The sequence below is a fragment of the Leuresthes tenuis genome, unplaced genomic scaffold (assembly GCF_036924035.1).
Source record: "Leuresthes tenuis unplaced genomic scaffold, fLeuTen1.0.hap1 SCAF_6, whole genome shotgun sequence".
NCBI lineage: Eukaryota > Metazoa > Chordata > Actinopteri > Atheriniformes > Atherinopsidae > Leuresthes > Leuresthes tenuis.
The window spans coordinates 33896576-33917169 of NW_027325360.1; the positions used below are offsets into that span (position 1 = coordinate 33896576).

General features: G+C 43.6%; 1 protein-coding gene across 2 annotated transcripts in view; it reads right to left on the bottom strand.

The window, feature by feature from the left end:
- Positions 1 to 5716: 5716 nt before the first annotated feature.
- The window catches only part of LOC140310310 (neutrophil cytosol factor 2-like), a 38180-nt gene continuing 23302 nt past the window's right edge, over positions 5717 to 20594 (bottom strand). For both annotated transcript variants that reach the window (XM_072388585.1, XM_072388584.1), the window contains 5 exons: positions 18596 to 18702; positions 12687 to 12850; positions 11780 to 11888; positions 6381 to 6504; positions 5717 to 6225 (listed from right to left, as the gene is read on the bottom strand). In XM_072388585.1, the coding sequence (XP_072244686.1) occupies positions 6119 to 6225; positions 6381 to 6504; positions 11780 to 11888; positions 12687 to 12850; positions 18596 to 18702 (611 nt within the window). In that variant the 3' untranslated portion in view covers positions 5717 to 6118. The remainder of the gene's footprint in view (positions 6226 to 6380; positions 6505 to 11779; positions 11889 to 12686; positions 12851 to 18595; positions 18703 to 20594) is intronic.

Consider the following 20594-nt stretch of genomic DNA (forward strand, 5'->3'; position numbering starts at 1 on the left):
ACCACAGATGCACCTGTATAAACATTCTTTAAGCAGCCAGTAGGATTGAGAAAATTTTCAAACAAAGCCTTTTGATGACTCGATTTTCACACACACATGCAAACACACACGCACACACAGACAAGACATTTTCGCACACACTTTCACACCACTACTTTACATTGTTCCCAACACACCCAGACCATTTTCATGTTTTTCAGTTCTTTTTCAGTTCTTTTTTAGGTTCTTTTATTGCAGTGTATTAGATTTATTATATAAATCTAGATTTAGATTTATTGCGGGGAAACATTATAATATGTCAGGATTACAGTATATAAAAAATAAGTGGTTACAATGGGAGTCAATATTCCCAAATTGGGTCTAAGTGTAACCGGTTAGGTTCTAGTGTTGTCTGCATTTTGTGTTTTTATGAACATGAACAGGCCCAGACCAGGATATCTTTCTCCTTTTATTCTGACGAAAGGTGTAAAAAACAACAAAATCCTCCAGTCAATTGTGATCAACTCTCCCAAGGAGTACAACAGCAAAAAGGGCTTCAACACATGAGACCACAGAAAACATACCTGACGAAAGGTGTTAAAAACAACAAAATCCTCCAGTCAATCGTGATCAACTACAAATTAAATGACACAGAAATATGTTAGCGCACTAGCAAGTTAACAGAGGCTAAAACTTTGAAATTTCTGTGACCACAGTTTCGCTTACCTCTCCCAAGGAGTACAACAGCAAAAAGGGGAGAGGCAAAAGCGTAAGACACATATATAGGAGGGACCCTCGAAAGTGAACATTGAGGAACAAAAACCGAGTCTCAAACGTTCCACATATTGACTCAGGAGGTCAGACATGTCAGGTAATAACTATTTACACAGATTTTGTGTAATTATAAATCTACATATTACTGCTGTATAATTGACTCTGTTACATAAGGGTAACACTTGTATGTAAAATGTGTATTTCCTATTCTGTAGACTTTACAATAGTGGGGATCTGGAATATTAGAAATCATCATAAAATAAACACTTTTTTGGAAGTTTCATGAAGTTAGCCTTAAAACTGACCGTGATATTGAGGATTAAAAAAAAAAAAAAAAAAGCAAAATGTACACTTTTGGGCCCTAAGGTGCCACGAGGGTTAAACAGTACATTTTATCATGAAGTCTTGCCTCCATTTTTGGCACACAGTTCATCAAAATTTTACATAACCATTTTTATGAACAATAATGAATCAATTATTACTTTGACATAGCCTATATCAAGGACAGATGGAAATTAATAAACAGTCTTGACATGGAACTGCAGATTCCTACCGGCCAAAACAATGTTTATGACAGGGAAAAACATTTGATATAGAAAAACTAAGCTTGCTTCATTTAATGGCAGCTGCCAAATAAACATAAGTCCCACAGAATTTACCTTCTTGAATGAATTTCAAGTAATCATAGAAGTCACCTGTCACTGGAACTTGCACCCATTTCTGGACTCCCTGATACTCCACTTGCACCAGCATTTCTTTGGAACAAAAAGGGACACAATCCAAGCTTTGACAACACCTTACAGATATTTTAAAGAAGCACTTTATCACTTCCACCATCACTTTAAAAACATTGGCTCTAATGACAGCTCTATAAACTCCATCGAAAAAGTAAATCATATGAAATATTGGTAAAAAAAATTCGGCATTTATGTTGGAATAAGAACGTTAACCTTTTAGTTTTGAGGGAAATCAGCTTTCTCAAGGAACAACTTTTGCGAGGGAATGCAAAAAAAAAAGTCCCCAACGTCCTCCAGGAGTCTCCATACTACCATTAGCAGTTTGCAGTGCGAGCTTTTCAAATGCACACATCAGAAATGTTTAAGGCCACACAGCCAAACGAGACTCATATATGATGTAAAATGACAACTAGAACCGACCAAATATAACATTAGAATTAAAATTTACCGTTCGATGAGATGTGGCAAGATGGCGGGACCTTCAGTTTGGTGAATTTTACATGCAAAATACTGGGTTAAATACAGTATATTTGTCGAAGTCACTAACTAAAAATCACATGTCCATCGAAATACCAATCATGTCTTACCTTTAGGAAATAATTTTGTCTTTTGCGTGGGAAAAGAAGCGGCACCGACTGAGTGCCTGCTGGGGAGCCGACAGAAAGCTTTGCCGCCGTCACGCGAAGGCGTGGCTTAAGAAACACCGACCAATTATCGCTCGAATTTAACAACATAGATATGTCAGAATTTACACTGACAAGGTTATTGTACAGATGTGTGTTGTTAAAACAACATTCAAACTTTTTATTTAACTCTACACCGGAGATTTTAACACTGGCATTTTTACTGTGTACATACTGCATGTATATGTCTTCATATACACATATAAACTGGGTTTCCGTTGTCTTTGACCGAAAAAATCTGCCGAAGTCCAGTATTTTCTAACCCCGCCGGTCAAAATATCCCGTGAAAATATTCCCTCCCTCAGAGTCCGAGCACAATTTGAATTTTATAAAAAATATAATTAAATAAATAAACACACACACGCACACACACAATGCAAAACTGAATCTTATTTTGTATGAAAATACTATATACAAATGAGGACGACTTCCTCCCACCATCCAAAAACATGCATGTCAGGTTAATTGGTGACTCCAAATTGTCCGTAGGAGTGAGTGTGAGCGTGCATGGTTGTTTGTCTCGTTTGTCTCTGTGTGGCCCTGTGATGGACTGGCGACCTGTCCAGGGTGTACCCCGCCCCTCGCCCGATGACTGCTGGGATAGGCTGCAGCCCACCCGCTACCCGATTAACGGATTGACGGTATAGAAAATGGATGGATGGAAGTGAGGACGAGTCGGCTGCATCTACAGCCCCACTCATCGATGCCACAAGTGTGCAGCGAGACGCCATTGCTGTAATGACAGCGCTCCGCGGTTATGGAGGCTTAGTATGGAGAGAAAACCGACTCAAAACTCTGCGTGCGTAGCACTTGACTTGTGTGTGCGTACTATCTGATTTGTGTGTACTATTTGATTTGTGTGTGTGTAACTTTCTGGAAGTTATGGACAAAACGATAATTAGGAATTCCGAAAGTCTCATACACAGACAAATCGTTAAATACGCACGCACGAATCGCCTGATACACACGCACAAAGCTATAGATCAGCACGAAGGGTTTTGAGACTCTTTTCAGCCTCACAGATCCGTCCGTACATGGTGCATTTAAGTACTTGTGGAAAGCTGGGTCATCTGAATTTTCATCTGAGGCAAGCGATATTTCCCTCGATACTTAGTTCCCTCTAAACTTGTAACGAATTGTGAAAAATTGTGGATCTGTGTAAAAGAGAATATCTCAGCACCCCATGGTTACAACACATTTACTTTGTAATATTCTAAAATGCCTTATATGGACAGATACGCATTTATGCGTATACAAATGTAATACGCATAAATGCCTTACAAATTAAATTAAATGTTTTAAAGCAAGGACCGCTTGGTGGTGGACTTTGGCTGGACTTTGACAGTCAAATCGGGAGGCAAGAAGACGGCAATGGCGGGGCATCACGGTGGTCTACCTTCTGAAGTAAGTACAGTTTAAATCTGCTCGCTTTGCTATCTGATTATAATGAGACAGCCAACATTTCAGATAATTTCAGATAACGTTTTATGTGTCTGGTACTTTGATGCGCGTCCTCCACACATTTATTATATTATATTATATTATCATGCCAGCACGCCACATTATAATGAAATGAGCCAGTCCAGATGTGTGTTATGTTTGCAAATTGTTGTATCTGAGAATAGGCATTCAGTTTCTTTATGTTCTTTATGTAGGTTATGAGCGCAGGCTTGTGCAATATTTATTTTAGAATTGACATGGTCAGTTCATCTGAGACAGCCTATACTTTTCAATAAAAAGGATTATTAATTGACATGCTTTGATATCATTATTTTTACATTGTTTTATAACCTGCATATCAATTACCATTCTAAGCTCAATAAATTTAGATAATATTTGACCAGAATTTAAAACAGTTGTCCGGTAAGTTGAAAACCTGTCAGTCACGTGAACGGTGACAATTTTAAAGATAAAAATTGATTATGGTCCAATAAGTGTCCCACTTACACACTTTGGCTTTTTGGTGCAAGTTTTGTCTCCACCCTCGACTTTGTTGTTGGAGGGAGGTTGTAGATACCTGATTGCTTCCAGTGCCAGGGTAGATTTTTGGACAGGGGTCCACCCACTAATAGGTAACGTGAGCTGGGTTTAGGCCGTCATGAGACAGGTTAGTTTTACCCTACTTATGTGTTGTTGCAATAGTAATCCTGGTCATTACAAGAGGAATGTCAAATTCAGACATTTAGTTTATGTGCTTGGCTGAGGACCAAATGGTGCAAAGCTACCATTTGTGGAACTATGACTGAACACCTCTATGTCAGAATCCCGCCGAGACGTAACAATACCGTAGTGCTGCGGATCTTTGGTTGGTCTTGGATAGCCAGCAGCAGCCGATGAGGAGAGCCCTTCGTGAAGGAGCTGGGGTCTGGCCTGAGGATGGATGCCCTTCTCCTATTGTGCACCGCATGTTTGTGGAGAACCTGGTGCTAAATCACTTAAACACTCTTAAAAACAATCCCAGCTGAATCCTTTTGATTCTCAGACGAAGCAGCTCCACTCCAAGGTCTGTCCAGGTAACTGAGTGGGTGCCACAGCCACCAAAGGAAAGTCATTTCAGCCACTTGTGGCTGTGACCTTATTCTTTCGGTCACTACCTTATGACCTTGGTCTGGAGTGAAGATGGATCAGTAAATCTAAAGCTTTGGAAATTGGCTCAGCTCCCACTTCACAACAACTGACTGACACAGGGCCCTCATTACTGCTGACAAAGCCCCACTCCATCTGTCCAGTAGAGGAGTTAAAGTATCTTGGAATCTTGCTCTCAAGTGATGGCATGTTAACAAATTCACAGTATTCTTAAACAACTCTACATGAGGCAGACTCTCATACCTGACCAGGAGGGAGTACTCCACCATTTTCCAGTTGAAAACTTCCTTGGATTTGGAAGGTCTTACTTTCATCCCGACTACTGCAAAAAGCGATACGTTTTCCTGAGGTTTCCCAAAGCAGCACCAAAGCAACCTTCAGTGTTTGTGAAAGCCACTGCATGTGTAAAAATCGTATCCATAACTGTGACGGTCATGTTGTAAGTCATTTTAGCCCTTTCCATGATTATTTTCTAAAGTTTATTTTATTTCAGAATCCCTACCAAGAAGTGACAAATGTTGTAATCAAGACAACAAGATGGAGTCTAGAAAGGTAATGGTTTCATTGGAAAAGGCGTCATTTCTTGGACCTAAACATGCGTCAAGAACGCGCTGCATGAAGCGCTGCATGAATCGCTGCATGAAATGTGCTATCCAAGTGTGTTGGGGAGTGTAATGGAACAGAAATAAAGCTCACTTCTCTTTTTATAAGATAGGCAACCTGTCTTGTGTGTCAAAAGCATTGTGGAGTTATTTCAGCTGCTATCATTAGATTATGTGAGTTAGCATAGACTGAGACACAACATTTACATTCACAACTGAAGCAGCTATCCCCTGAATCACGTCAGGGGCTCACTAATTACCTTTTCCTTTGTTTAGTTAATGGTACAAAATAAAAAAGTTGTTGCTCTATGTTGGTTCACAACAGAGGCAGACAGAAGGCCAAATTTAGGTCAGGTCAGTTAGGTCAGTAGAAACTTTAATGTGAGTATTATAAGATACAAGAGCAGTATTATAAATGATGCCCGACAGAAAAATGAAAGTACTGCACGTTTAGTATAAACATTCTTTGCTATCATATACATAAGATGGAATTATTCACCTTCAGTAAACACATCTAATTCACATTTTAATGTGACCTACACTTAAACATAAAACTCTTCTCTCGAAATATCTGGAGATGTATTCCCAGAGTGGAGTAAGATTACTAATATTCAGAGCCACTACAGAAAAAACAATACTAGCATATTAGACATATTCATATTCAAAGTATTAAAATAGGAATACTACTGCACTTTATGGAAGGGTATTGTTAGGATTTTAGAGGTTAATGGGTTTATTAGAGATAACCCCAAACAAGCTAAATTTCTGAGCTCTGGATGATGCTGTCATTCTCCCTGTAGGCAAAGCAGTTGGGGAAGATGCCAATATTTCCTGCACAATGTCCCTCTAGCCATTCCTCATTAACTATGACAGAATGTGAGAAGGAAACACAAAAAAAGCAATGAACACTTATTGCATCTGAGTCGAAGACAAAGCAGCATTAATTTACATTCAAGAAGATAAAACTCTTTATGATTCAGCAATTCAGAAATGTTTGTCATTAACCTTGAGAACCTCACCTTCACCCAGGATATCTATGGTGTCACCTTCACTGAACTCCAGGTCCTCTGGGCCCTGAGCAGCATAGTCATACAGCGCCACCATCTGGTAGAGGATGGTGCGACTAACCAGGGGATCTTCCCTCTAAAAAACAACAGAACAATGAAGGAATTAGAATTATTTAAGCTGTAAAGTACAGAGTACAATCAGATGTGGTTGGTAAAGCGCCCTCGCTACCACAGCCATGTTTTTTCTCGTCTGATGCTCTGGGTCTGTATATTGATAGAAACACAGTGGTCAGATCGTGTGGCCTTCATCACTCACACCGCTGGACAAGCTCCTGACGTCCTGCTGCAGCTGGATATGTTGTGACTGCGTAAGGTATTTGCTGTCAATCCTGCTTTGAATAGCTGATGCGAAACTTGTGCTGTCGCAATCTAGTTGGATTGCCCTGCTGAACACTCATTCTATCGTCAATAAACCATACTCTCTTAATAAGCATTTAACCAAAGAAAACCTGGATATTCTGTTTCTCATGGAAAGATGGCAGAAGGAGGGTGAGTTTATTCACATAAATTAACTCTGCCCTGCGTTTGCTCCACTATCGGGGTTCCCTGTTTGAGTCGCCACAGTGGAGAACATGCTGCTGTGTATTTGGACAGGTACACATGCAGACAACAGCATAGAACAGTGCACTCTCAATGACTGTGTGATAAAACTACAGGTATTGAAGGACCTTAGCTGTATCAAAAGGAAGAGACGGCTCTGTCCCTTCCTGTACACTGCTTCTGTGTTGGAAGACCACTTCAGTTTTTTGTCCAGTACCACCCCCAGGTATTTGTAGGACTGCTCAGTCTTTATCTCCTCTTCCTCAATGCAGACTGACTGGCATGGTGTTTTAGATCTCCTGAAATCCACCACCAGCTCCTTGGTCTTGGTGGTGTTCAGGAACAGACAGTTCTTTTTGGTCCAGTCAGTAAAGGCCTCCCCCTTCTGTCCACCACGCACACATGCCACAACAGCTATATCACCAGAATACTTCTGTATGTGGCTGAAACAGTACCCTGTGGTGTCCCAGTACTGCATTTGCATTCCAGCATTCCAGAAACATATCTCCCCATCAGGACATACTGTGGTCTGGCAGTCAGATAGTCTATAATCCATGATGTCAGGGAGTGGGCCACACCCATACCTAGAAGCTTGTCTCTCAGTATGGGAGGCCGTATGGTGTTTAAGGCACTGGAAAAGTCAAAGAACATGACCTCACATATGAACAAGGCACATCTAAATAAGCATATGCCCGGTGCAGCATGTACAGTATCATACTCTATAGAGAGAGGCTAGCTCTACAGTGTATGGTATCTGTCTCTATGAGGGGTTAGTGTGTGCATGTGTGTATTCAACAGGTACCAACCAGGGTGGGTTAAAAGTGGAGGACAAATTTGTGTATTCTCTGTACATGACAATAAAATCTGATCTTCTTAGCTGAGCACTGATCTGGACCAATTCCCTCTACCAGGAAACAGTTTCAGCGTTCTCTGGGTTTTGTTAACTTCTACAGTAGTTTAATCTAAAACTACAGTCAAGTTGCTTTGCCTGTAATCAGACTCACTTCAACTTCCAGGCTTTTCACATGATCACCCAAGGCAGATCAAGCCTTCCAGAAGCTAAAAGAAAAGTTCAGCTCAAGAAGTAATGGTACTCCTGGATCCTCAGAAACAGTTTGTGGTGGAAGTGGCTGCCTCTGACTGTGGGGTGGGGGTAGTGTTATCTAAATGTGTAGACCCTGTTGATAAGCTACATCCTTTTGCTTTCTTTTCTCAGAAATTAACACCAGCTGAAACAAACTATGATGTGGAGGAGGGTCAAGCAGCCTTTCATTATATGAATTGACCACAAAAACATGTCATATATAGGTGGCTGGTAGGTGGCAGCTAGCTTTCTGGGAATTAAGGTTATAAGTTATTTGGTTATTTCAGTTTCACCATAACTTACCGCCCTGGTTTCTGTAACAGACAACTGCCTGCAGGTCACCTCTGTCCTGTACCCACTTCTAGTCAACCCTGGTCACATATTACACCTGATTTTGTTCCCAGTCTGTCCCCCTCAGAAAGCAACACAGTAATTCTCGTTCTCGTTGACAGATTTCTCAAACCAGCACATTTAATTTCTCTCCCTAAGTTGCGTTCAGCCCTGGAAGAGGTTAAACTGATAATTGATCATGCATTCCATGTCCATGGCATCTCTGTTAACAGTCTCTGACTGGAGTCCACAATTAACTTCTCACGTGCAGAACGCACGTTTTGTGAGCTATTGGGTGCCATCCTTAATTAGTTTGACTTGCAGATACTACCCTCAATCTTATGTCCAAACAGAATGAATCAACTGGGAATTGGAAATAGCCCTCCACTGAATAGTTTTAACCAACCTTGCCTCTTTGAGTACCCATCTGTCCAGGATTGAACGAGACATGATGTCCCAGATGTACTCGATTGGATTCCGGTCTGGGTAATGGGCAGGCCAGTCCATAGCATCAACGCCTTCATCATGCAGGAACTGCTAAAACACTTCAGTGACATGAGGCTTAGCATTGTCATGCATCAGAAGGAACCCAGGGCCCACTGCACCAGCATATGGCCTCACAAAGGGTCTGAGAATCTCATCCAGGTACCTAATGGCAGTCAGGGTACCTCTGGCTATTACATGGAGGACTGTGCAGCCCTCGAAAGAAATGCCTCTCCACAGCATTACTGACCTACCACCAAACCGGTTATGCTTGAGGATGCTGCAGGCAGCAGAACGTTCTCTACGGCATCTCCAGACTCTGTCACATCTATCACATGTGTTCAGTGTCAACCTGCTCAGGGCGCCAATGGCGAATTTGCCAATCTTGGTGTTCTCTGGCAAATGCCAATCGCCCTGCACGGTGTTGGGCTATAAGCGCAAGCCCCAATTTTGGACATCAGGCCCTTATACCTCCTTCATGGAGTCTGTTTGTGACAATTTGAATAGAAACATGCATATCAGTTCCTTGCTGGAGGTCGTTTTGCAGGGCTCTGGCAGTGCTTCTCCTATTTCTCCTTGCACAAATGAAGAGGTAGTGGTCCTGCTGCTGGGTTGTTGACCTCCTACTGTCTCCTGGTATCTCCTCCATGCTCTGGACACTGTGCTGAGAGACACAGCAAACCTTCTTGCCACAGCTCGTGTCACGAGTGTGATCCACAGCTTGTTATGTTTTGGTTCTGTTATGCGTTGTGTATTTGGTTTAGGTTGCATGTTGATTATATTTTGTGTTTTGGATTTTTTGTTACAATTGTGTTTATTATGATTTGAGTTATTGCATGTATTGTTGTTTTTTTATGTTAACAAGTAAGTGGATACACCTGTTGACTGACCGTGGCGCCAGCCAATCAGGTGCTGGGACTGGCGTCTAGATTGTTTTTTAAGGAGGCCAGGTAGCCGGAAAGAGGAAGGAGGAAGGAAAAGAGACAAGAAGGACGCGGACAAGCAAGAGGCGGCGGCAGGAGAACTCGAGGGCTGGCCAGAGACGCCGGAACAGTGCGTTGGAAGCTGTTGGGACGCAGTGGCAGAAGCTGGAGCTTCTGCCCGAAAGCTTCTGCCCGAAAGCTGTGAGTCCCTGATGTACAATGCACTGTTAACTGTAGGCTGGACTCCACTCCGGAGGAGAGTGAGTGACCCTCCTGTCTGCATAGTTGTCTGCCGGTCATGTTCTTTGTCTCTTAGGTCCGCGTCCTTTGCTGGGACCCATGGGGAGCACCAGAGACTGGCTGAGCTGAGCAGCCAGGAGACGGTGTAGAGGACCAGATCCAGCACCTGGCCAACAGAAGGAGGAGCATGGCTCCATAATACCACCCAAGTCAGAAAGTTTGGTTACCCTCTCAAGACATTCCTTTAAAATCTATGTCCAAAAAACTTTCACCTCGATACCTTTGTCCCTTCGACATTGATAATGTCATAAATTCTGTTGCTATCCATCTCAAGCATCCTCCTGAAGAGTCATCACAATTTTTATGTCTCTCAGTTGAATCCAGTTGAATCCTCTGTACCCTCCTGCTGATCCTCCACCTCCTGCCTGGGTGGTGGATGGTCATCCTATGTGTACAGTGAGACAGATTTTGGATGTCTGATTATGTGGGTTGGGTCCTCCAGTTTCTGGAGCATTGGGATGGTTATGGTCTGGAGGACTCTTGGATCCCTCACTTCTTCATCCTGGACCCCTCACTCCTCTCTGACTTCTACAGGTGGCATCTGGACAAGCCTGTCTCCTAGAGGCATCTGTTGAGGGGGCGTACTGTTTCTCACTGTGTTTTCCCTCCAGGTGGAGTGGTGTGCAGAATTGTTCTTGTCTCTGCCTTTGGGCAGAGCTGTCCTTTCCAGGATTGGATCTACCATGTTTGTTGGCCTCTTAATGTAATGACCTTCAGCATGCACTGGAGTGGTTAGCAACTGTGTGACGCGGCTGGGATGAAAGTCAGCCCCTCCAAGTCTGGGGTCATGGTACTCAACCAGAAAAGGGTGGAGTGCCTTCTCTGGATATGGGTTATTGCAGCAAGGGGAAGAATTTAAGTATCTTGTTCACGAGTGATGGTAGTCAGTTGGAGTGGGAGATGGAGAGATGGATTGTGGCTTTCTCTGCAGTGATGAAGGCGCTGCTCAGGACCATTGTGGTGAAGAGGGAACTGAGCCAAAAGGCAAAGCTTTCAATTTATTGGTCTAGCTTTGTTTCAACCCCGACCTATGGTCATGAGATTTGGGTAGTAACCAAAAGAATGAGATCGCAGCTGAGATGAGTTTCCTATGGAGGATACCTCAGAAGTAGGTTGAGGAGCTTGCGTGGAACTTGGAGTACAGCCTTTACTTCTCCACATCAGGAGTCAGCTATGATGGTTCAGGCAACTAATTAGGGTGCCTCCCGGTCACCTCCCTTTCAGAGGTTTTCTGGACACATCTAGTAGGTAGGAAACCCCAGGTAAGATCCAGAACTAGCTGGAGGGATAATTTTCCCTTCTGCCCAGGGAACATCTCGGAGTCCCCCAGAAGGAGCTGAGAGTGTCGCTGGAGAGAGGGGTGTCTGGGCTTCCCTGTTGTCACTACAACCTAACCTCATTATTATAAAATAATGGATGGATGGATCAGTGGAAAGAACCTAATGATCAGTGTGATGCTGATGTTGCCATCTTCACTCACCTTTAAGAAAAACCCTTTTCTAACTTGAAATCATGTTCTTGCTAAATATTCCTCAATTGTTTGCCGTTGGGAACAGTGGCTAAATCAAAGACAATGAAAACAGTAACATAACTATTAGGTGGTGAGTTAAGTTTTGATAATGTTATGGAGCATTGTAAATCTGGTGGGTTTACTGATGTGTTTCTTACATGTTGTGAGTTAAAATCCTTACCTGGCACCACAGGGTGACTCTGCCAGCCTCAGCAACTTCTTGCATGGTGCGGCCTGGCTCCATGTCCCCCATCAGAGGTGTCAACACACGGGAGCCATGCTGTTTATGTCTGATGGACGAGAAAAGAAGATTGAAAGGGAGATAGAGCTGAGTAATTAAGGGAATCATAGAAGCAAACTCTTCGAGACGATGGAAAATAAATGTCAGAGGATTAAAGTCCTAAAGCCTTGATGCTCTAATGCAATTTGTTTGTTATTAGACATAAAGTTATGTAAAATTTTAGAGATATCTTTGTAATCCTATCATGATGCTTGACTGGAACAGGAGCTTCAGTATGCTCATGTTGTGTTTTCTTAACAGGAACAGATATTGAAGAAAGAGAGTGAAGCTGCCAGAGAAAAATAAAAGATTATAGCAAGAGGTTGGCTCAGGTGACCCTGATACATTCCTTAATCATGCTGCTATAAGCCTAGATTTCTGGGGTACCTCCCATTACGTACCCTTCTTCACTCTGCTCTGTTTACTCTCCATGCACATATGACATTGTTGTCTTTAACTTGTGTTTCTTTTTCTGAGGAGGTATCCTTGGCCTAGTGTTGTGGTGATTGTTGATCCCCCAACTGGTCAAGTCAGATGTCTGCCTTTCCTGAATATGGTTCTGCTGGGGATATATTACCGTAAAAAGTTTTTTTCTTTCCATCAACGCCCTCATGCAGGACAAGGGATTGGATTAAAGAAAAGTTTAAATTTAATCTGAACTAATTTGAACTGTATCTTTGAAGTGTCTTGAGATTACATTAATTGTGATTTAGTGCTATACAAATAAAATTAAACTGAAAATTGGAAATGAAGCAGCACTTGTTGAAATTCAACGGTGTGGACAGGGGATGGTAGGGCATTTGTATACCGGAGGCGCAGCTGAGATGCTGTGTGGCCCAATTTCTTTGCGATTTGTTCCTTCAGTTCATGGCATGGTGTGTCCAGAGGAACAGACAGAGCCATGGTGTATGTGTAGTGGACCTTAACCACCACATTCCCTGCCTCTGCTCCCAGAGCCAGTGAGCCAGCATCCTAGGACCAAGAAACAAAAGACAATTTCAGGATAGAATATACTGTTGCCCAATTGTCACTTGTTTATAATGAAACTCAGACTATTTTTAATGCATGTTAAATTACTTCTCTGGGCAATCCTAATAGACATTGCACAATAAACCTCAATACTATGAATAAATAAATAAAATAAATCACTTACAGTTTAGTAGTCACTATATTATTAATATACTTTGGGATTATTATAGTTTTGGTTTAGGGGCTGCACAGTGGTGTGGTTGTTAGCAACATCACCTCACAGCAAGAGGGTTCCAGGATCAATTCCCAGCTGGGGCCTTTCTGTGTGGCATTTACATATTCTCCCCATGTCTGTATTGGTTCTCTCTGGGTACTCCAGTTTTCTCCCACCCCCCAAAAACATGCATGTTAGGTTAATTGGTGACTCTAAATTGACCCTAGGAGTGAGTGTGAGCGCCCAGCCACTGGAGAGCAGGAGCCAGTGCATTTCTAGTTCAAAGCGGATAAATGGTGAGGGTTGCGCTATTTTTTACCAGAATTTATCATTTGATGCACATATAAAACTGGTTTCTAGGACTGTCTTCTTTCACCTTCGTAATATTGCTAAAATCAGGAACATCCTGTCTCAGGGTGATGAAGAGAAACTAGTTCATGCATTTGTTACTTCAAGATTGGACTACTGTAATTCCTTATTATTGGGCTGTCCCACATATTCTCTGAAAAGCCTCCAGCTGATCCAAAATGCTGCAGCCAGAGTTCTGATGAGAACAGGAGAGATCATGTTTCTCCAGTTTTAGCTTCTCTTCATTGGCTCTCTGTTAAATTCAAAATAGAATTTAAGATTCTTCTCCTCACATATAAAGCTCTTAATGACCGAGCTGCATCATATCTTAAAGATCTCATTGTAAGATATTTTCCTAACAGAGCACTTTGCTCCCAAACTGCAGGTTTAGTTGTTGTTCCCAGAGTTTCTAAAAGTAGAATGGGAGGTAGAGCCTTCAGTTATCAGGCCCCTCTCTTGTGGAATAAGCTGCCAGTAAATGTCCAGGAAGCAGACACCCTTTCCACTTTTAAGATTAGGCTTAAAACTTTCCTTAGTTATGCTGCTACAGGCTTAGACTGCTGGGAGACCTCATCTGTCACACATTTCCTCACTTTGCTCTTTTTTCTCTTTGTTTAATTTCTCAATTGATTTTATGTACATGTGACATTATTGTGGTTATTAACTTGTGTTTCCCTGTTCCAACAGATATCCTTTGAATGGCGTTATGGGGTTTTTCCTCCCTCTTTTCCCTCTTTTCTGTCTTCTCAAACCCAAGCTGGTCGAGGCGGATGGCCACCCTTCCTGAGTCTGGTTCTGCCAGAGGTTTCTTCCTGTTAAAAGGGAGTCGTTCCTTTCCACAGTCGCCACAGGCACGCTCAGGACGGGATATTGGACAAGTTTCAGTGCAATCTGTTGGTTTCCTTAGCTAGGATATTATTTTTTTAATTGGCTCTATATGAATGAATTGGATTATGATTACAATGAATTGAATTCCAAATGGCTTGAATTGGACTATATTACTTAAGTGCCTTGAGATGATAATTGTTGTAATCTGGCGCTATATAAATAAAATTGAATTGAATTGAATTGAAGGGCATCCGGCGTAAAAAATCAGTAATACGAGATCAATTCACTGTAGCGACCCCTGATAAAGGGTGAGGCTGAAAGAAGATTATAGTTTTGGTTTGTGCTGTATTTTGCAATAGAATATACAGTATGTGTTCAAGACAAACCGTGAATCTTATATTTCTTTTTTGTAATCTAAATTAACATATACAACCAGTCTTATGCGATCACATATTCCAAGATGTATGCATATCCTTGACTGGTTCCTGTTGGCCCACAATACATAAGGCCCCCAACTGTAAGCTGTGTTCCCAAAAGCAATAATCACACTATTACCTTAAAAGTTGTGGAACAGTGGTATATTTTAGCTCTTTTCAAATGTTTACATTGAATGTTCTAATGTTACCCACTAATTGCTATTTATGACAGCCTGTCTATTTTTTTTCTCTTTGTCCTACTCAAAGACCGAGTATATTCATGTCAAACCTACTTACTCAGTAACATTTGTTATACTAAAATCCTAAAAGCCTTTATAGTGATACCACCACCATGAATGGAGGAATCCGGGTTGCTCCCTCCATCCATCCATCATATGCCACTTCTCCGAGGATCGGGTTGCGGGGGCAGCAGTTTGAGCAGAAAAACCCAGACGTCCCGGTCCCCGGCTACTTCCACCAGCTCTTCCGGGGGGACCCCGAGGCGTTCCCAGGCCAGCCAAGAGACATAGTCTCTCCAACGTGTCCTGGGTCTTCCCCAGAACACCTCACCAGGTAGGCGTCCAGGAGGCATCCTAACCAGATGCCCGAGCCACCTCATCTGACTACTCTCAATGTGGAGGAGCAGCGGCTTTACTCCGAGCTCTTCACGGATGACTGAGCTTCTCATCCCATCTCTAAAGGAGAGCCCAGACACCCTTTGGAGGAAGCCCATTTCAGCTGCAGTTGTATTCGCGATCTTGTTCTTTCAGTCACAACTCCCAGCTCTTGACTATAGGTGAGGGTAGGAACGTAGATTGACCGGTAAATCGAGAGCTTTGCCTTCTGGCTCAGCTCCTTCTTCACCACGATGGGCCGGTGCAGAGCCCGCATCACTGTGGACGCCGCACCGATTCGCCTGTCAATCTCCCGCTCCATTCGTCCCTCACTAGTGAACAAGACCCCGAGATACTTGAACTCCTCCACTTGGGGAAGGATCTCATTCCCAACCCGTTGAGGCCATTCCACCCTTTTCCAGCTGAGGAGCATGGTCTTGGATTTTGAGGTGCTGATTCTCATCCCAGCCGCTTCACACTCGGCTGAGAACTGCTCCAGTGAGAACTGAAGATCACGGCCCGACAACGCTAACAGAACCACATCGTCCGTAAAAAGCAGAGACCCGATTCTGAGGTCATCAAATCTGACCCCTTCAATACCCTGACTGCACCTAGAAATTCTGTTCATAAAAATTATGAACAGAATCGGTGACAAAGGGCAGCCCTGATGGAGTCCAACCCTCACTGGAAACATGTCCGACTTACTGCCGGGAATGTGGACCAAACTCTGATACTGGTCATACAGAGACCAAATAGCTCCTAACTCTCCATTCTCCCGGAGCACCCCCCACAGGACTCCCTGAGGGACATGGTGGAACACCTTCTCCAAATCTACAAAACACACGTAGACGGGTTGGGCAAACTCCCATGCACCCCCCAGGACCCTGCTGAGGATGTAGAGCTGGTCCACTGTTCCACGGCCAGGACAAAAACCACACTGCACCTCATGAATCCGAGATTTGACTAGCCAACGGATTCTCCTCTCCAGTACCCCCGAATAGACCTTACCAGAGAGGCTGAGGAATGCGATCCCCTTGTAGTTGGAACACACCCTCCAGTCCCCCTTTTTAAAGAGGGGGACCACCACCCCGATCTGCCAGTCCAAAGGCACTGTCCCTGATGTCCACGCAATGTTGCAGAGGCATGTAGACCAAGACAGCCCTACAACATCCAGAGCCTTGAGGAACTCTGGACAGACCTCATCCACCCCTGGGGCCTTGTCACCAAGGAGCTTTTTGACCACCTCGGCAACCTCAGCCCCAGAAATGGGAGGCTCCATCTCCAAGCTCTCTGACTCTGCTTCCTCATCTGAAGGCGTGTCGGTAGGATTGAGGAGGTCCTCGAAGTATTCCCCCCACTGACTCCCAACGTCCCTAGTTGAGGTCAGCAGAGCCCCGTCCCCACCATAAATGGTGTTGACGGTGCACCGCTTGCCCCCCGAGCCGCCAGATAGTGGACCAGAATCTCTTCGAGGCCGTCCAGAAGTCATTCTCCATGGCCTCACCAAACTCCTCGCAAGCCCGAGTTTTTGCCTCAGCAACCACCAAGGCTGCGCTCCGCTTGGCCTGTCAGTACCCATCAGCTGCTTCCGGAGTCCCACTGGCCAAAAAGGTCAGATAGGATTCCTTCTTCAGTTTGACGGCTTCCGTTACCGCTGGTGTCCACCAGCGGGTTCGGGGGTTGCCGCCACGACAGGCACGACCACCTTACTGCCACAGCTCTGGTCAGTCGTCTCAACAATGGAGGCACGGAACATGGCCCATTCGGACTCAATGTTCCCCATCTCCCCCAGGACATGGTTGAAGCTCTGCCGGAGGTGGGAGTTAAAGTTCCTTCTGACAGGGGATACCACAAGACGTTCCCAGCAGACCCTCATAATATGTTTGGGCCTGCCAGGTCTATCAGCATCCTCCCCCACCAACGGAGCCAGCTCCTTTGTAGTCTTCAGATTTAATCATTCCTTTTATAGATTCAGTGACAACAGTACAAGAGGCAGCAAATCAGTTCCACAGAGTGATAAAAACTCCATCGCTGTTTTACTATACAGTAGATAGAGTGTTATTTTTCTTATGAAATAAAATTTTTCACCTGTAAACAAAATTATGCAGTTACACTACAGAGCTCTACTGTTTTGGCCTCTGTCTACACAACATCCAAGAAAATAATAGCTTGTCTGTGCAAGTTTTTGATGTCTTCCTTTTTGATATCCTCCTTGGCTCCAGTGTTATGACACTGACTGAAACCACAAATGGAGATTAATCCAGGTCAGATGGAAATTCCCTAGATCTTATGCTTGATATTTGTACCTTACACCATACCATATTTTGTAGACTTTAGAGACTGTAGAGTTTTATCCTCATACTGTTTATATTTTGAAACTTTACAATAGCATAAAATGTCTGAAATGTGGAGGCCAGATAAATCAGTTTCATGACTAAAACCGTGTGTACACACATAGACATGCACATACTTATTATTTTCAGCAAAGTTATGAAGACTCAATCATCATAAAACTATCCACACTTGTATCAACCTGATTTCCACTCCCAGTTATAACCATGAATGGATGGATACTCCCTTATTGAAGTTGTTTTCATATCATTTGCACCACAGCCAAATCAAAGTCAAAGTAAAGAATTATCACTAAATGTAAATATAACTCTAATCAGTGACACAGAGTCTCCATTCATCCATCCATTTTCTATACCCACTTAATCCAACTTGGGGTTGGGCTGGATTCTAACCCGGCTGTCACTGGGCGAGAAGCAGGGTACACCCTGGACAGGTCACCAGTTCAACACAGGGCCACAAGACAAACAACCATCCCTGCTCACACTCCATGCTCACACTCACTCCTAGGGACAATTTAGAATCACCAATTAACCTGACACATGTTTTTGGCTGGAGAACCAGGAGAGAACCGCCGCATATACAGGGAAAATATGCAAACTCCACACAGAAAGGCCCCAGCTGGGATTCAAACCAGGAACCCTCCTGCTGTGAGCAACAGTGCTGACCATCACACCATCTTGTGGTCTCATCATGAATAAAATAAAAACTACTGAATAAAAAAAAAAGCTATCAGCTCTGTAAGTTCAGAGTAAAGGTCCCTGCAGAAAACAAAGAGCCAGAGTTACAAACAAAGCAGTTTCTTCACAAGTCAGCAAAAATCCCTCTTTATTTAGATCAGGCAGAAAGTAAAAGAGAGATTGTATTGTCAATGTTTGAGAGAGTTTGTGGGTCCCATATTTAACATTTGCAAAGAAATAAACTGTGACAAAACTTCTAGCATGCCAAATGAATCTGTTCTAATGAAGCTTTATGTTACCTGATTGCTTGTTGCGTTGGCTGTATACTTGGGGGGTCCTGAGGGTGGTGGCGGTGCATGGGTAGCAGTGGTGTAGGATGGAGGTGGGGTGTCTGTGGTAAAATTTACTGCAGGGAAAATACCATGTTAGAACACACTTACAGACTAACAATGTGAAATCTTGGTCTACAAGCAGAGTACTCTACATTACATACTTTATATAATCACAGTGGTTCAGAAAGGATTTCTTTCCTAAGCAAATTCAGGGTAACAGTAAATTTCATGTAGACAAAAGCCTTCTGCTAAAATGAACATAAAATAACACACTAGTAATGCACTGGCGTGGCTGTCATTTCTCTTCTCTCAAAGCAGCAATAGTAAGCCATCATAAACGCATTTTAAACTTGAGCATTACAGAAACCTGCGTGTTGATTTACCCTTTGTGGATGTTTATTTAAAACACATTTATCTATGACTTTTTAAACATAAATTACATATAGTAGAAAATGTTATGCTGCAGAGAGTGTGATCTGATGGCTGTGCTTGTGATTGGCAGGACCAGGTTTGCGTTGTATGTGTACGAGTACCCATACACATGGGAGCACACAAGTCAGCACAGACCTTCCTGTCCAAGGTAAGATGCAATCCACGTCTCCACATTAGCTCGAAAAGTACTATGCTCAAACTAACAGGTTAGAGAGCCCTTCATTATTTTTGTTTTTCTGTGGAAATCACCTGCCTGCTATTTTTGCTTTAACTTCAGCCAACTTCTGTTGAAACACGTTCCCTGAAAGACGGGCCATGACAACTTCTGAATGCAAAACACCTGTCTTCATTCCTAAGCTTTATATAAAGCGGTGTATCAGTTGTAGTGCATGTTTACAGCATCATCCATTGTAGGTGGAAACATGCTAAACTTTACAGGGTGCGAGGTGTTGCATAAATTTTTCATAAGGAATCCTATAAAGTTACACCAGATCATGCTCAGTGCCCACCATGCCATCTTAGTGAGGTGGGGAAGTAAAACAGTAAAACAGAGCAGCCGGGTGGTTCCCCTAATGTAATAATCTTTTACTCTGGAGTTGCCCGTGGTGAGAGGTCCAGAGGGGGTGTGGGCATACTCATTTCCCCCCGGCTGTGTGCCTGCACATTGGGGTTTACCCCGGTGGACGAGAGGGTAGCCTCCCTCCTCCTTCGGGGTTTACACAACAAACATCAGTTCAGAGTACCCACCCTGCAGGAGACTCCCTCATTCTGCTCGGGGACTTCAATGGCCATGTGGGCAATGACAGTGAGACCTGAAGGGTGTGATTGAGAGGAACGGCCCCCTCGATCTGAATGAGAGTGGCGTTCTGTTGTTGGACTTCTGTGGTCGTCAGCGTGGTTTTCTTTCTGGCCGTGGAACAGTGGACCAGCTCTACACCCTCAGTAGGGTCCTGGATGGTGCATGGGAGTTTGCCCAATCGGTCTGCATGTGTTTTGTGGACTTGGAGAAGGCGTTCGACCATGTCCCTCAGGGAGTTGTGTGGGGGGTGCTCCAGGAGTATGGATGCCGGACCCTTTGATAGGGACTGTTCGGTCTCTGTATGACCGGTGTCAGAGTTTGGTCCGCATTGCCGGCAGTAAGTCGGATGTGTTTCCAGTGAGGGTTGGACTCTGTCACCGATTCTGTTCTAAATTTTTATGGACAGAATTTCTAGGTGCAGCCAGGGCGTTGAGGGGGTCCGGTTTGGTGACCTCAGAATCGGGTCTCTATTTTTTACAGATGATACGGTTCTGTTAGCGTTGTCGGGCCATGATCTTCAGCTCTCACTGGAGTGGTTCGCAGCCGAGTGTGAAGTGGCTGGGATGAGAACCATGCTCCTGAGCCAGAAAAGGATGGAATGCCCTCTCCGGGTTGGGAATGAGATCCTTCCCCAAGTGGAAAAGTTCAAGTATCTTGGGGTCTTGTTCACGAGAGAGGGACGAATGGAGCGGGAGACATGCAGATTGTTCCGGCGTCAGCAGTGATGAAGGCTCT